The sequence below is a fragment of the Bubalus bubalis genome, chromosome 14 (assembly GCF_019923935.1).
Source record: "Bubalus bubalis isolate 160015118507 breed Murrah chromosome 14, NDDB_SH_1, whole genome shotgun sequence".
Classification (NCBI taxonomy): Eukaryota; Metazoa; Chordata; class Mammalia; order Artiodactyla; family Bovidae; genus Bubalus; species Bubalus bubalis.
Genome location: NC_059170.1, coordinates 32113802 through 32131553, shown reverse-complemented (window position 1 = coordinate 32131553; position 17752 = coordinate 32113802). Strand labels below are relative to the sequence as shown.

The window sequence follows — 17752 nt, the reverse complement described above, 5'->3', positions numbered from 1 at the left end:
TCTATTTCTATTTCATAGATAAATACAACTTTAACTTAGTCCCACAACCTTTTAATATTTTCATCATTCAGTGCAAATCATTTAAAATTTTCTGCTTTAATTTAAATAAAAAATTTTAAATGAGCAAATGCAATATATTGTTTTAGCGGTTAGGTAAATGGTCAGCTTTGGGAAAGGGGAAAGGGGCTGTCACTAAGGTAAATATAAGGTAACTTCTAGGATACTTGCAATACCCTGGGGAATAAAAAAACTCTTGTCCCAGGTAGAGAGTGTTCAATTTGTGATAATTCATTCATGTGTGAATTTCTAAGTGTATAATATAAAAATATTATACTTCAATATATATTTATTAAAGAGAGAAGACAGATCCCATACAAACAGTGGGAATGATAATGACACTAACTTTCTCAATATTTCTAGGGCAGAGGCAAGAGAATTTGTGATAATTCTCTTTATGTTTACGATTATCTAGGCCAAGAGAGGAGAAGGCAATGGCACCCCACTCCAGTACTGCTGCCCGGAAAATCCCATGGATGGAGGAGCATGGTAGGCTGCAGTCCATGGGGTCGCTTAGAGTCAGACACGACTGAGCGACTTCACTTTCACTTTCCACTTTCATGCATTGGAGAAAGAAATGGCAACCCACTCCAGTGTTCTTGCCTGGAGAATCCCACGGACAGAGAAGCCTGGTAGGCTGCAGTCCATGGGGTCGCACGGAGTCAGACACGACTGAAGTGACTTAGCAGCAGCAGCAGCAGGCCAAGAGAAACTAAAACCAATATCTTCTTGTGTTTGACCGTATCAAGAGAGTGTTCAGTTCTGTCAGAGTACCAGTAAATAATAGAATATTTACTAGATGCTAATAAAGAAACAGCATAATGCCTTCAAAATTCTTTTTTTTTTTTTTTTTGGCCACAGTGTATGGCACATGGCACTTATCTGACTAGGTATGGAACACATGCCCACTGAATTAGAAGCACAGAATCTTAACACTGGACCACCACAGAAGTCCATGCTTTCTAAATTCTAATGGAAGGTGTTTCTAACCTAGAATTCTGTGTTCAAACTTTCAATAATATGTGAGGGTAAAACTAAGACATTTTTGGACAGGAAAGGTCATAGAAAAGTCACCTCTACATGCACCTTTCCTCAGAAACTTCCTGGAGAATGTGTACAAGGTGGGAATAAACAGGGAGACAAAGACATGGGATGAAGGAGACAGAGACTTCAACATAAGAAGGCTAAAGAAATTCCCAAGGTGACAGTTGTGAGCAGGCCTCAAAAACAACTAGTGCACTTGGAAGCAGCAGGTTTGGGTTCTAGGGCAGAGGCAAGAGAATTTGTGATAATTCTCTTTATGATTATCTAGGCCAAGAGAAACTAAAACCGGGAAAGTATCTTCTTGTGTTTGACCACATTGAGAGAGGGTTCAGTTCTGTCAGAGTATAGGGATAAATCAAGGGTAGCTACATAGAAAATCTAACAATTAAAAACCCTAAATATGGCAAATATTACATTTAACACGAGCAAAAAGTGATTCCCCCATCTAAAAAATGGGGAAGTATAATTAGAGTTCAACTCAGTAGCAAATGGGAGGTTTTTATGGTTATAACAACATAAATAGGGACTCCCGATTTAGCCAAACATTGTGATATAACTATATTACATAAGTGGGATGAAGGGGAATCTATATGTGTTCATAGTGTGTGGGGAGTTGCTGGGAGAGGTAACATAAGATAATAAATCCTTATCTTTGATGTCCTTATCAGTAGGACATCAAAAGATAATGGAATTGAAAAATCAAGAAAGAGTTTAAGCATGGAGAAGTAAAAAACAGCTAAAATAATTTAAAGTTGTGGGACACGATGCTATTGCTTTCTCTTACAAACACTGTAGCACTTTTTCAATTATGTGTAATAGTATTTTCTTAAAAATAATGTTAAACTGAAAAGAAACTATAAAAATAAAAGGATCTCAAGGCCTATCAAATCACTTTTAGGTTTAAAACTCTAGATAATCACCTGAAACATCTCTTGAACAAGCAGCAAGCATATATGTAGCTCACATCAGTAATCATTATTTTGTTATTTCAACTCCAAATCTTCCCCACATGAAAAGTCAAATTATCTACATTTTAGTATAGGGTACATGAAAAGCTACCTCAAAAAGCCAGAACATACAAACCAAATGTCTTCATTTTATCAAATTAGATTGAATGTACAGTACTGTAACTGACATGTAACTTTTCAGGAACATATATAAAGTTAGTTTGATCTGTTCTGCAAACACAAGATTATTCATTTACCTTTCATGGGTTGATAATTAATTAAATTAAGTACCCGAATTAAAAGAACAGATAGTTTGTATAAGTGAAATTACCTGAAGAAGGTCACGAAGAACTGTACTAGGTCCATAAAATTGCTGTGCTGGGAGAATGCAATCTGTGACAGAAAACCAGGTAGAGTGATTAGGTTATAAGACAGAACCATCAACTCAGCCTTCTTGCTGAAGCAGAAAGACATTAACATTTCAAGAGATTAACGGAATTTTTTCACTTGAGGAAAAGCACCCATCCCTTTAGTTTTTCTTGCTTAATTGCCAAAGCAAAAGTGATATTCTGAGACTGAAGACAAATCCCTATAGCCCCTCTGTTTGACACCAGATCTCAGTTTTTAGTCTGACCTGGAAGACATCTCAGAGGCCTACATCTAATGAGGTGGATGAACCTAGAGCCTATTATACAGAGTGAAGTAAGTCAGAAAGAGAAAGATAAGCACCGTATACTAACACATATACATGGAATCTAGGAAGATGGTACTGAAGAACTTATTTGCAGGGCAGCAATGGAGAAACAGACACAGAGAGAACAGACCTATGGACACAGGGAGAGGGTGAGATGTATGGAGAGAGTAACATGGAAACTTGCATTACCATATGTAAAACAGATAGCCAGTGGGGATTTGCTGTACATCTCACAGAATTCAAACAAGGGTTCTGTATCAACCTAGAGGGGTGGGATAGGTAGGGAGATCGGAGGGAGGTTCAAAAGGGAGGGGACATATATATACCTATGGCTGATTCATGTTGATGTCTGACAGAAAACAACAAAATTCTGTAAAGCAATTATCCTTCAATTAAAAAAATAAACTTTATATATATATATATATATATATATATATATGTATATATATAAACACCTAATGACAAGCAAGTCAGTTTATTTGCTATCTCCTTGTGCCCTTATCAAGACAAAATGCTCTCCCCTTTTGTTTCAAATTCCAATTCTTGGATCTACCATGAGGTGGGCAGCCTCCTTTAGTGTCCTTCAATGCTTCTGACACTTAATGTACCCAGTGTGTATTCACTTCAAGATAATGTCCCTTTAAAACAATACTTATCCCAAGTTTCACTACATTGAATATCATCTGACAATCAATATAACACCAACTGGAACCTAAATAATTTTATACCAAGAATATTATAGGGACTTCCCTGGTGGTCTAGGGACTAAGATGCCATACTCCCAATACAGTGGGCCTGGGTTCAATCCCTGATCAGGGAACTAGATCCCACATACCAAAACTAAGACCCAGCACAGCCTAAATAAATATTAAAAAAAAAAAAAAAAAAAAAGAACATTGTAAAATCCCTGACATAGCTCATCAAATCTAAGACACCACTAAAACAAGTATTGTTTTGTGTACTTTTAAGAAAACCACTGATTTATACTATGACACAATGCTTTTAAAATCACTGTAAGGTATGTCAGAGATATCAGAGATATTAGAACACGAAAAATTTTGCAGCTTAGAATTTACTAGTAAGTATGATAATTGTGTCCTTACTACCCTATGATACACATGGTACTAGCCAGGAGTGTTCTCTGCTTATTTTTAAGGGACCACAGCTCTGCTTGGAGAGAGGATGGTGCTATAAATGAAACAGTTATTGAATAAGATGATAATTATTCAAATAAAGACAAGAATCACAAGAATCATAGAAGTATATGATTGGCATCTTCTTTTCTTAATCCTGGCCACACACCCCCACCCCTTGTCAACTCCCACTCTACAGAATGCAAGAAAAGGGCTATAGCCTGGGCCCCAGCCCAGTAACAATACTTTGCAGTCTTTTTATAGTCAGATTCACAGAGGTTCAAGAGAGAAGAAGCATCCAGTGTTTTTCTTTTTGATGCTCTTATTTTCTTTTTGACATTCCATGAATAAATAAAGGTCCAATACTACCTATTCAGGCCATAGAATATTATGGGGCTTAGAATTTGAAGTTTTCGTGTTTGCCCTCTAGCCACCATTTATATTGAGAAATGCAAACATACGTAGACATCATAGATAAGGAGAAACCATATTCTTTGCTTTTCCTTCATTTATTAATCAATCCTTCAGGTTTCTTGAGAGAAGGAAAACTGCAAAATATGGCTACAGTCATCACATAAAAGGTTTTTATTTTTTTTAATTAAGAAGCTGAATATTTTATTATTAAACTGTTTCTTATTTGCCTGCAAGGCTGTTGCTCCACTGTATAAAAATAGCACCAGCAAACACAGTATATTGCAAAATTAAGAGAGTAATATTCTTCATCTTCACTATACAACTAACAAACTTCCCCACTGCCAGTTATTTCTAGTGGGAAGATCATTTTGACCCAAATACAGGGATGGCTGTAAGCAAGTTACAATATTATATAAGGCTTAAGATAATCATGTTATCCTTGAATTACATAATTTTTATAACTAGTTTTATCACAGATAATTTCAGGAATTCTGAATATTATAACTGGAGCCTAGCCTAAAAATCATCAGGTACTGTGAAAAAGACGCACAATGTTTATCTGAAGTCATTAGGACATTAAGGGGTATTTTCTTCAGGAAACATTGTTATAGTAGTTTCTTTTGCTAAAAGTTGCTTTTTAAATATCTATCCACCACTAATTTAAGACAAATATGCTAGATTGAGTTGTTTCACACTAGTTTATTTAGGGTTCCATTTCACTCAATAGATTTTAAGTATTTCTCATTTGCTTCTTTACTCATTAGGTCATCTAGTTTTCAAGGGTTACTGAATGTCACCTTGATCAGCCAGCCCTCTTCATAACAAGATTTACTGATAAGTCCTGGATTTTCTGCTAGAGTTTTATTAATTTCAGTTACTTCTCCTGATAAAGGAGAACAGAGTTCACTAGCAGGTTTCACACTTTCCAAAGCACAAACTCCTTGTTTGTTCAATTTTGCCCCATCTTCAAGCAGAATACAGTAAACAACATCTCCCAAAGCTTCCTGTGCCAAATTGCTGATTCCCACTGTTTCCACACCGTTTTCGGTGGTTACCCTTTCATGTTTTTCTGTGAATTTCCGCACCGACAGCAGAGCGGGGCTGGTGCATAGTGCCGGTAAGGCACCCGCCGGCAACCCCCAGGGCCTCGGCCAACAGCATGCGTTGCATGCTGAGATAGCGCGCAGGCTGCCCACCATGGCCTGCAGGCTCCTCACCGCTCACAGCGCAGTGTTCGCAGACATAAAAAGTTTTTAATAAGATTGGAGAAAATCAATTATATGAACAAGGTTATTCAATCTTGAGGAATGAAGAGTCCAGGTTACAAGACATAAAGAAACAAATTCTAGGCCATCCAATTCTGTTAGATTTTAATCTTTTAAAACAGCCAGTGTGGTTGGTCTCCAAGACTCACACCACTCTAAAAGTGGCCTTCTTTTGTTGAATGTTCATTACCTAAGTCTCCAAAGTTACAAAATTTCATAAGAAAGCCAAAACTTATAGCAATGCTTGTGAATAGACTGACCACTTAGAAACATCTAGCCCTGCTTTAACACTCAGTCTTGTTGCTTAATCTCTTGATCAATGGGTGATGGACTTACTGTCCAAATTGAGAACTTCTGAGAGTGCAAGAGAGTGTTACTAAAAATTACACTGTGACAACAGGCATGAATGGGGCTGTCCCCTATTCAAAGACTGTCAAACAAGGCAAATCATCTGCAAAATCAGTCATAAAAAATGAGATTTTAGTGAAAGTGCTACTGGAGAACTGATTACACAAAACCATTGACGAATGAAGACTTGGCGGAATTACCAAGTGAAGAGGGATGAAAGATCCAGACTTAAGTCCTTCAAAAACCTCTGAATATTACTGAGAGCATCTTGGGAAAACTGTTGAGGCCTTTGGCTATTCTTTTTTAAATCAAGCTGTAAAGTCAAATCTGAAGTGAAGGACTCCATTCCTGCTGTCTTGTCTCCGAGCACCACCTGCACCACTTCTATATTTTATAAGCCACACTTCTATATTCTTATCTTGCTCAAGTTTTCTTCACAGCCCTTAAATGTATACTTATTTATGGGCTTTTCTTCCACTGGAAAATAAGACCCGTAAGAGACTTTGCCACTGTCTATTATATCTCTAGTGCCTAAGACAATGAAGAGGTTAAATAAATATTTGCTAAATAAATGAATATGATAATTGGAAAAATAATGACCCCATCTCTCTTCAAACTCAGTAAGACCTAATTGAGTTTTCATCTAAGAACTGGTCCACAGTTGCAACCATAATTTAAATTTTGCTAACTGTAATATTACATGTTTCATACTCTTGAGTTTCATTTTTCAAAATAATATCCCAATTAGACCTTTCTTTCATGATTTATTATAAAAAGCATTGAAATGTGTTTGTGGGTTTTTCCGATACTAAGGATAATGAAGACCTCCTATAATAAAATCTATTTAATATACAGAAGAAAATTCCATTACAATTGATAATGAAAGTCACAATTACTTTCTTCTCCTTTTCCACACAGTGAGTATCACTCTTCACACGCCAGGAATTTATGCCCCCTTACATTTTCACACTGGCTACAGACTCAACTTTCAGCAGTATGTTTGATTGAGGTGTGCTTGCCCAGGGTGCTTTCTGAGTATGCTATATGAAATGCAACACAGAAGCCCTTCCAGCCCCAGGATTTGGGGTAGGATATTGTAAACTTGCATTTCCCAAGCGCTAATTTTATGCTTCAGTCAAACAATGTTTTCTGGTTGCAGTACCACTACTGTCCTTCAATGTCTGTGACCAGGGTGCCTTCCCCAACCACCCGCAATGGTGGTGGTGGTTGTTCATACCTGCAGTGATTGAGTCCTGTCCTTCCAAGTCCTTTGTGGCCTAGCACAAACACTTCCTTTCTTATTCAGCTATCCCGTCTTCCACTGGAAACTGGCTCTCTTTTCTACATTCTCAGCACTTGATCCACTTCCCTTGGGGTATGGAATAATCATATTCTACTTATACTATGGTTGTATACCTAGAGATATCTTGAAAAAGAGGATTCCTGTATTCTTCTATGAATATATCAATTATTGGCTTTTAAATTGTTGTAGGAGAAAGAATGAAAAGGTAATTTCCTACCTCCCACACAAAAGCATATATACTTTTATAGTCCAAGAACTAGACCATCCATGGTTCTCAAACTCTGCAAAGCTTCCAACAAAGTCAGAATCCTGGTCCCTTTTACCACTCCAATAGCTTTAAGCTCCCCAGGTTATTCTGATACTGGTGTCCAGGGGCCACACCTTCGGGAACTCTGAAATAAGGAATTATTGAAAAAAAAAAAAAAAAATCGGACTTCCCTGGTAGTCCACTGGTTAGGACTCTGTACTCCAATGCAGGGGCATCCATTTGATCCCGGGTCGGAGAATTTGGATATTAGGATGCTGGGTGCCGCAACTAAGAGTTATTAGCACACCATAACTAAAACCCAGCACAGCCAAATAAATAAATATAAAAAAAAAAAAAAAAAGGCAAAAACCAAGCAAACAAAAACCAAAAGGAATTAATCTGGATCTTCCCCAGGGGTGGGTGTGGGGGTGAAGGAATAGGGGTAGAGGAAGAGAGGCCTGGCCCAAACTTTAAGACTAGAAAATGGAGGGAAATGAAGGGAATGGAGAAGATGTTTTAGAGTTCTGAGAGTAGAGAGAAATAAAGGGTGACTGCATGGTAGGCCTTGGGAGGCTGTGAAGTACCAGGGATTATTTTGCACCCAAGCCCGCCACACGTGGGAGTGAGGAGAGCTGCCTTCAAACAAACCTCAAGGCTGTGGGGCAGGGCACCAGGAATAGCAGTCAGTGAATGAAGATCTCTGGACTCAGTGAAGCCCTGAGATTTCTGCATATCCCTGAAGGGAGGGGATGGGCCTCTGTGAATACAGGCTGAGAATGAATTTCATCAACTATGGTGGGTACAGGCTAAGCCCAAGTTTACTGTAAAAATAAGAAAAAATGACACATTATATTCAACTGCCATAAAACAATTTTTTTAACATTGGTATTCTGCATCTACTACATATAATACAAAATACCAATGCTAGAAAATTTTTCTTTTGTGGCAGTTGAATATAATACACAGAAGAGCTATACAAAACAGACCTTAATGATCCAGATAACCATGATGGTGTGGTTACTCACCCAGAACTAGACTTTGTGGAGTGTGAAGTCAAGTGGGTCTTAGGAAGTACTGCTGCCAATAAAGCTACTGGAGGTGATGGAATTCCAGTAGAGTTATTTAAAATCTTAAAAGATGATGCTATTAAAGGGCCACACTCAATATGTCAGCAAATTTGGAAAACCCAGAAGTGGCCACAGGACTGGAAAAGGTGAATCTTCATTCCAATTCCCAAGAAGGGCAGTACTAAAGAATGTTCAGACTACTGGACAGTTACACTCATTTCAAATGCTAGTAAGATTATGCTCAGAATCCTTCAAGCTAGGCTTCAGCATTACACGAACCAAGAACTTCTAGATGTTCAAGCTGGGTTTAGAAAAGGCAGAGGAACCAGAGATCAAACTGCCAGCATTCACTGGATCATAGAGAAAGCAAGGGAATTCCAGAAAACACCTACCTCTGTTTCATTGACTACATTAAAGCCTTTGACTGTGGATCATAACAAACTGTGGAAAACTCTTAAAGAGATAGGAATACCAGACCATCTTATCTGTCTCCTGAGAAACCTGTATGTGGCTCAAAAAGCAACACTTAGAACCTTATATGGAACACCTGACTGGTTCAAAATAGAGAAAGGAGTGCAACAAGGCTGCTTATTGTCCATTCAATGCCAGGCTGGATGAGTTACAAGCTGGAATCAAGACTGCAGGGAGAAATATCAACAACCTCAGATATGCAGATGACACCACTTTAATGGCAGAAGGTGAAGAGGAACTAAAGAACCTCTTAATGAGGGTAAAAGAAGAGAATGAAAAAGCTGGCTTAAAACTCAATATTAAAAAAAAACTAAGATCATGGCATCCTGTCCCATCACTTCATGGCAAACAGATGGGGAAAAGGTGAAAGCAGTAACAGATTTCATCTTCTTAGGCTCTAAAATCACTTCAGATGGTGACTGAAGCCACGAAATCAGAAGATGTTTGCTTCTTGGCAGGAAAACTATGACAAACCTAGACAGTGTATTAAAAAGCAAAGACATCACTGCTGGCAAAGATCCATACAGTCACGGCTATGGTCTGTCCCGTACTCATGTATGGATGTGAGAGCTGGACCATAAGGAAGGCAGAGTACCAAAGAATTGATGTTTTTGAACCTTGGTGCTGGAGAAGACTCTTGTCTAAGATCCCTTGGACAGCAAGGAGATCAAACCAACCAATCTTAAAGGAAATCAACCTTGAATACTCACTGGAAGGACTGATGCTGAACCTGAAGCTCCAATACTTTGGCCAGCTGACGGAAAGAGCTGACTCATTGGAAAAGACCCTGATGCTGGGAAAAGGAGAGGAGGGTGACAGAGCATGAGATGGTTGGATGGCATCACCGATCCAACTGACATGAACTTGGACAAACTCTGAGAGATGCTGAGGGATGGGGAAGCCTGGGGTGCTGCAGTCCATGGGGTTGCAAAGCATCAGATGCAACTTGGCGACTGAACAGCAACATATAATCTACAAAGCAGGTATAAATGAATGAATAGGGAAAGATCACTGTTTAGTAAAGAAGGTTTGAAAAGAGAGAGGGAAGAACTTCTAATTTATCTTCTCCACCAAGAACGATCTTCACTGTTACTATCATTTAAGTCAGAGAGAGGATGGGAATGGATATAGCTGGCTGCCCTGTGAGGTAAGTTTTCTAGCTCCAAGGCAGCACCCGTCAGGCTGAAAGAAAACCCAGGGTCTATATGCACATGGCAGAATCTCTGTGGGCTGCTTCCTTGATCCCCTGAGGCCAGCAGCTCCACCAGGGCCCAGCCCCACCTGGTCAAGGAGCCCTTCCAGACTGTGGCCAATCTGCTCCTCAGCTCTCCCCGAAAGGCCAGGCTCTGCAGATGCTGAAGACCTGACATTAGGACCAGAGAGGGTTTAAATGGTCATGGTGGCCCTCTGGCTCCTGGTTAGACCACGTTAGTCTTGCCATGTAACTCTGAACATTGCAAAGCCAGGAGAGGTCTGACTGCTCCCATAAGAACTTAGGCCTGTTTACAAACAGCTTTCCAGTCAGGCCTCACCTTTGCCAAGGATGGAAGATTCCATGACCACTGGCTGAGCTACTGCTGCCACCACCGTGAGTGTCAGTGACACAAAACACCTTTTTTTTTTAAACCTAAGTTCTATATGGAACTCTATGTTGAGACCATAGGCCCTGGACTGGATCCAATGACTATCACCTGGCTTCACATACCACCAACCTAATGCTGGTTTGTGTAGGCACAAAAACTGTATACCCAAGCTTTGGTCAGAGCCTCAAGACTGGGTAATGCCACCAACCCGCTCATTCCTGACATGCATGCTAACACTCACCATCTGTCCACTGCCAACCTCTGGGCTCTCTTCCTCAAATTTCCTTCCAGCCATTCATTTTTACCACTCTCCAGAGTCTATCTATTTTATCGTGTTCATCAGTAATTTAAAAACCACTTAGGGGTTAAAAACCACTCTGGTGGTCCAGATGTTAAGATTCTGTGCTTCCAATGCAGGGGGCCTGGGTTCCATCCCTGGTTAGGAAACTAGATCACACATGCTTCAATTAAAAAACCAAAAGAACCTCAAGAACATTAATAACTATATATACATGATTGATTCCTGCCCACTCCCTCCTCCTCTTAAGACTTCTCTCCAGAGGCCCTCTCCTCTAATTAGATTTCTTTTCAGTTCTTCTGGTGGCAGGGGGGAGTGGTTTACCTTTTTATCACTAATAAGTTTTTTCTTTTTTGCTTTCTTTTTTTAAAAATTGTTATTTCTTGATTTAGTTACTTTAGGCATCACTTACTACTTCCTACTATATTAGCTATCACTCCCTACTCCCCAACCCCCTAGTAGAGTTTTATCACTGTTTTTGCTGCTTCTGTTATAATTTCTGTTATTATTCTGAGGGTGATAGTGATGGAGATGCCAAAGCAGACAGGAAATGGATGTAATACCCTCGGATATAGGGAGAGGATGTGTCTTTTACCCACAAAAGGCTGGAGGAGCAGAAGGCAATAGAGCCATGGCCCATTGGAAAGTGGCTTCCCAAACCTCACAGGTTCACTTGGAAGGCACCCCTGCTTGGGGGTTGGGTAGGGAGGGGAGGTCAGTAGCTCTTGGGTAAAGCTCCCTTTGCCATTTTCACCAAGGTGAAGTATGCTGGGATGAGGAAGAGGAGGTTTTCTTCCTGCCCTCAGATTGTTCTAAAGCTGCCCAACAGTGGCCAATAACGGGTGAAACTCTAGTACAGTGTCGTGTGCTTCCTAAAAAGGAGAACAGAAGGTAAGTTCTGAGATATGTCCCAGCTGAAGCACAATCCTGCAGCTACTTTTGGGAGGTTAAATAATGTACTTGGACCTTTAATTCTTATTTAGTCATCTGTATTATCTCTTAAAAATTATTTTATTGTGGAAAATTTTAAAGTTTTAACGAGTAGAGAGAACAGTATAATGAACCTCAAGTGCTTATCACTCAGCGTTAGTATTTACAGCTCACGGACAATCTTATTTTATCCATCCTCTACTTACTTCCCCAAGATTATTCTGAGGCACATCCCAGATATCCTATCACTTCATTCTCAAGTATTTCAATACAGACAGTATTTCTTAACTTACTCTTGTTGTAAAATTAGCAATGTTTGTGTCCTCATCTTTCTCTTTTCTTCTACTTCTCAACTCTTTTCAGAGTCTGACAAAATTCCAAACTAGAACAATTCAATCCTCTACCACCACACCGTGTAGATTGGGATGACAAATTCTTGGTCTCTCAACCCTGCTGGCTCTTTAGCACTGGTCAACAATTATGCAGACAATATCAGAAAATAGCTTCCATTACCTATAAAAATGTTACAAAAGTTGCCAAAACCCCCAAAGTTCTGATCCTGAGCATAAAGCTCTCATTTCCAATGATGCATTCATCTAGTGCACATTTATGGAGTGTGAGGACACAGAAATATAAAAAAGCCCTTGCCTTTATGGAAATCTCTGTAGAGTGAAAAAACAGACACATCTATGACTGTGGAGGCACAGATGAGCAAAGGAAGCTGCTATGGGATATGCCCCAGCCTAGTGACAGCTTCTGCCTGCCCTTCTCTCCAGTTCCTCGCTCACAAACCTTGTCACTTCGGCTCTGCTCAAGTCCTAGTAGTTCTGGAAAGTGACTGAACATATCCCTCCCCAACCCTGAACACTGAACTTATGTTTCTTAGGACTTCATGCTGACTCAGGCACCACAGAGCACTCCCTTCTTCTCCCAGGGTGTCCAGGAGCACGGGGGCACACCCTGCCTCCCAGCATCTGGCATGGCTCCTGCTCTCCATTCATGGCTGCCTCTCTGGGTCAGAAGGTGAGCTAAGTGAGTGGATGTTAAAGGCAGTCTAGTGGGTCTTGGCTATGGACATCACAAAAGAGGTCTGCTAGAAAAAGATCTATCTATCTCAGCCAAAGGTGGTGTTCACAGATGGTGTGGATGGGGCTGTCCAGGGGAAAAGGGCCCAGAGGAAACCCAAGGGAACGATGGCACTGTAGAACTGAGAAGGAACAGTCAAAGCTGAAAAGCAGAAGAGAGGAGACTTTTCAGAAGAAGGAATATAATGATCATGATGAAAACCATGAGGTAGGACAAGAAGTTTAAAAGCCAACTGAAATTAAGAAAGATTTACACTTTTTTTATTTTTTGGCTGTGCTGTGCAGCATGTGGGATCTTAGTTCTCCGACAAGGATTGAACGCATGCCCTTTGCACTGGGAACGTGGAGTCTCAATCCCTAGACTGCCAGGGAAGTCCAGATTTATACTTTTAAGTAGTTTAGTTCTAAATGTATTTCATGGCTTTATAATTCTTAAAATCCTTAAGATACAGATATCTAACACCAGGAGCTATGTGTACATATTATTATTATACAATAAATATGACTTGTAGACATGTATCTGACTATCCGTAAGAGCTAAAGAGTGAAAATAGCCCAAGTATCCATCAACAGATGAACAGATAAACAAAAAATGTGGTTTATCCATACAACAGAATACTATTCAGTCTTAAAAAGGAATGAAGTACTAAAACACTAAATATGGTTGCATTTGAAAACACTATGCTAAGTCGAAGAGCCCAGCCACAAATGACCACGTATTACATGATTCAATTTCTATGAAATGCCCAAAACAGGCAAATCTGCAGAGAAAGAAAGTTGACTGGTGGTTGCCAGGGACTAGAGGGAGGAAGAAATGGGAAGGGACTGCATCTGGGTATGGGGTTTCTTTTAGGGGTGATGAAAAGATTCTAAAATGTTCTGTGAATATATTAAAAACCACTAAATTGTGCACTTTAAATGGGTGAATTACATGGTATGTGACTTATATCTCAATAAAGCTGCTACTAAAAAAAAAGTATATCTGAGTCAACAAAAGTTTCATATATCCTTTGCTTAGTGTAGCAATCCTATTAGCACCCATAAACATAACTCTAACATCTAAATGAATGCCCAGTTCTCAATATAAATTCTGTGTTGCCTTCACTTGTGAACACTAGCCTCTTACATAAACCAGCAAATGAAACACCCAGCATGGAGAGGACTTTAATATTAGTTCCACTTTCAATAACAACCTCTGTTGCAGAGCCAGTAACAAGCCAGAATCTCAGCGCCACCACCCACCTTCCCACCTCACACACAATGTCTGTCTGTGCATTCTCTATCCTGAATACCTACCCTCCCAAACTATAGCCGTGGCTGAAGAGGTGAATTCTGCTGACTCGGGGAACATCTAGAATCACCTTCAGAAGGCAAGGGCTAAGGAAGGGGCACAACTTTCAGGAGCACCAACCAGAAACCAGGTACAACTGACCCAACATACCCCCACCCTCTGATACACAGGCCTTTTCAGTCTGGGTGGTTTTTAAAAAATTTTAAACTTAATCTACAAGGATTTTTATAGTTAGTTTCAAACTCCTTCGGTTAGCAGTTGTAGGTTTTGATCTGTTCCTAATTATGGAAAAGAATTCTGGGATCAGTTCAGAGTGAAAGAATTTGAGTTTACCATTACCATTTTTAAAGCACAAATATTTACACAAGTTGCTGAGTAGAGAAATAAATTGCCTCACTTTGCTTTAAATAATGAGAATCAAAGACAAAAAAAGGCTTTTGTCTGCATTGAAAGTCATGCTGAAATTTAACTGAATGGCTTACACTGTACCATTTATACATTTCCCTGTTCTCTTCCTTAAATAAGTCTCTACATTTTAACTAAATCTGTACAGTCTTCAAGTGTGTATTTAAAAGCTAACTACAGTGAAAAAGGCTAAAACTGTGAGGAAAATAAAGCAATAAAGAAAGGTACAGACCCCGCTGTTAAGAACATGCTCACATCTGCCCAGGAAGATACAAGCTCAGTCCTCCACTCAGCACACACCAGATTCAGTCCCCAGTGTGGAAAGAACCAGCACTGATCAGGTTCTTGTATGTAGACACCAAAGGTCCAGCCACATTGTGAAAACTGCAGCTTTTTGTACCAAAGAGCAAAAAGATATATTTTCAAAAGAACTTACCTGTTTCTCAAGGAAAGCCTGGCAAACTAAATGGTGAACATGCCATTATTTATTTTCCGAAGTGCTCCTGAATGCAGCTTTCAGAAGTGGATCTTATTCAAGTGAGTGATCCAGTTCAGGTGAAGAGGACCAAAATATCAGGCAGAAAACCAATATTTCTTTGAGTCTTAAACTTGAAGTGAGTACTTAAAAAAAGTGAGTGTGGGGAAGAGATCCCTCTAGAAGGGAATGACCATTTCAGTGACTTTCAGAGGGTGGAGCAACTGGGCATTGGGAGGAAAAAAAACAACTAGAACTCGGCATTGGCAACAGCACAGCTATCTCCAGCACAAAAGCCTGTTTATACGCACAGAGCCCTCTTTCCAAATGGAAAAAAATATCAGCAACATAAGTCAAGATTGTCACTAAGAATCTTAAAAAATATTAGTCATTTTTCAACTGTAAGAAACAAAGCTTGAAGTTCAATCAGATTTGGAATATAATAAGATATGTCAGTATAAAAACAACTTCAACTTAAAACAAGTCAATAAATTATATTTAAAAATAAAATATTTTACAATTGTATGTGCTCTATAACTTGGCAGTGTTAGCAGATGTTATCAAAATGAAATTGTACTAAGTAGAGAGCATATTCCCTAGGATCAGAGAAACAACCTAACCTTGCTATCCCCACGCCAAATATAGCCAATGGCAGAGAGAATTTCAATACGGCTCCTAAGATGCCTACTACACTTATGTGCAGGAGAAGGCAGTGGCAACCCACTCCAGTACTCTTGCCTGGAAAACCCCATGGATGGAGGAGCCTGGTGGGCTGCAGTCCATGGGGTCTCAAAGTGTTGGACATGACTGAGCGACTTCACTTTCACTTTTCACTTTCATGCATTGGAGAAGGAAATGGCAACCCACTCCAGTGTTCTTGCCTGGAGAATCCCAGGGACGGAGGAGCCTTGTAGGCTGCCGTCTATGGGGTCACAGAGTCGGACGTGACTGAAGTGACTTAGCAGCAACAGCACACCGATGTGCATACCCTGTACAATCCTCTCCTCTGGAGTGTGAGTGGGTCTGATCTCATCTGATAAGCCCTTTGAACAGAAGGTCCAGAAGAAGTCAAAGAAAGCTGAAGCTTCAGTAGGTCTGTATCTATTTGTGGTCTTAAATTTTTATGTTCAAATGTTATATAACTGTAATCATGTAACATGTAAAATTTTAAGATATTTTTCCTACTCAGCACAATTTCCTCAGATTCATATAAGCTGTTGTATCAATAGTTTGTTTCTTTTTATTCCTGAATATTATTCCATGATATGTATGTAGTACAGTTCATTTAATCATTCACCTGTTGAAGAATACTTGGGTTTCTTTCAGTTTGGGGCTATTATGAATAAAGCTGCTAAATATTGCTTTACAAGTGTCTGTTTGAACATCAGTTTTTACTTCTCTGGGATAAATGCCCAGGAATATAATTGCTGGGTTAAGTATAGTAAGTGCAAATTAAGCTTTATAAGAAAACACCGAACTATTGATATTTTCCAGAGTGGCTGTACCATCTTACCAGCAATGTATGCATGATCTTATTTCTCTGAACTCTAACATTTGGTGTTATTACTGTTTTAAATTTTAGCCACTTGATAGGTATGTAGTAATATCTCATTCTAATTGTGTGTGTGTGTGTGTGTGTGTGTGTGTGTTTTGCCACACCATGTGGCTTGCGGGATCTTTGTTCTTCAACTAGGGATTGAAGCTGGGGCCTCAGCAGTGGAAGTGTGGAGTCCTAACTACTGGACCACCAGAGAACTCCCCTTCTTGGCTTTAACTTGTATTTCTTGAACAGCTTTTAGTGCTGAACATCTTTCATGTCATTATCTACCATATTTATATCTTCTTTGATAAAATGTCTCCATGTCTTTAGTCCATTTTCTGACTGGACTGCTTTTTAATGTTGCATTTTGAGAATTCATCTTATCTTCTAGATACAAGTCCTTTGTCAACAGTATCTTTTGCAAATATTTTCTCACAGTATATAGCTTGTTTTTCATCCTCCTACCAACGTCTTTCACAAAGCAAAGCTTCTGATTTTGATGTGAGCAATTTTTTTTTCCATAGGTCATGTTTTTGTTGTCAAATATGAAAATCTTTTGCCTAGCTTTAGGATATGAAGATGTTCTCCTTTTTTTTTTCCCCTAAGTTTTATAGTTCTACATTTCACACTTAAATCTGTTATCCACACTGAATTAATTTCTGTATAAAATGTAAGGTTTAGGTCAAAGTTCATTTGTCTATGATTATCCAACTGTTCTAGTAGCTTTTTGTTGAAAAGGCTATCCTTCTTCCACTGAACTGACAGCACCTGTCAAAAATCAGTTGGATGTGTTTATGCGGTTCTATTTCTGGGTTCTTTATTCTGTTCTACTGATCTACGTGTCTATCCCTCCAATAATAACCACAATGTCTTGATTACTGTAGCTAAATACTAAGCCTTATTAATATTTCATATAGTAATTCTTCCCACTTTATTCCTCTTTTCAAAACTGTTATAGCTATTTTAGAATCTTTGCTTTTCTTACAAATATTAGAATAAGCTTATCAGTGTTTATAGAAAAAACTTGCTTTTTTTTTAAACTTTAAAAAATTGGGGTAAAAATTAAGATAAAATTTATTAATATTACTTCAACCAGTTTTAAGCATATGATTCAGTAAGCACAGATGCTGCAAAGATCGGAAGAGAGGACAGTAT

The 17752-nt window shown here is 39.1% G+C and overlaps 2 protein-coding genes across 3 annotated transcripts in view; both read right to left on the bottom strand.

Moving 5' to 3' along the window:
* Positions 1–17752, bottom strand: part of ATRN (attractin) — a 187981-nt gene that overhangs the window by 37613 nt on the left and 132616 nt on the right. For both annotated transcript variants that reach the window (XM_006072902.4, XM_006072903.4), the window contains exon 25: positions 2380–2441. In XM_006072902.4, the coding sequence (XP_006072964.3) occupies positions 2380–2441 (62 nt within the window). The remainder of the gene's footprint in view (positions 1–2379; positions 2442–17752) is intronic.
* On the bottom strand, positions 3271–8504 carry LOC102414194 (glycine cleavage system H protein, mitochondrial-like). The gene has a single exon (XM_044927883.2). The coding sequence runs from the start codon at positions 5486–5488 to the stop codon at positions 5066–5068; it is 423 nt and encodes a 140-aa protein (XP_044783818.1). The 5' UTR covers positions 5489–8504; the 3' UTR covers positions 3271–5065.

What these genes read in the sequence shown, in the direction of transcription:
- LOC102414194 (XM_044927883.2), bottom strand. Translation starts at nt 5,488, where the DNA reads ATGGTGGGCAGCCTGCGCGCTATCTCAGCATGCAACGCATGCTGTTGG.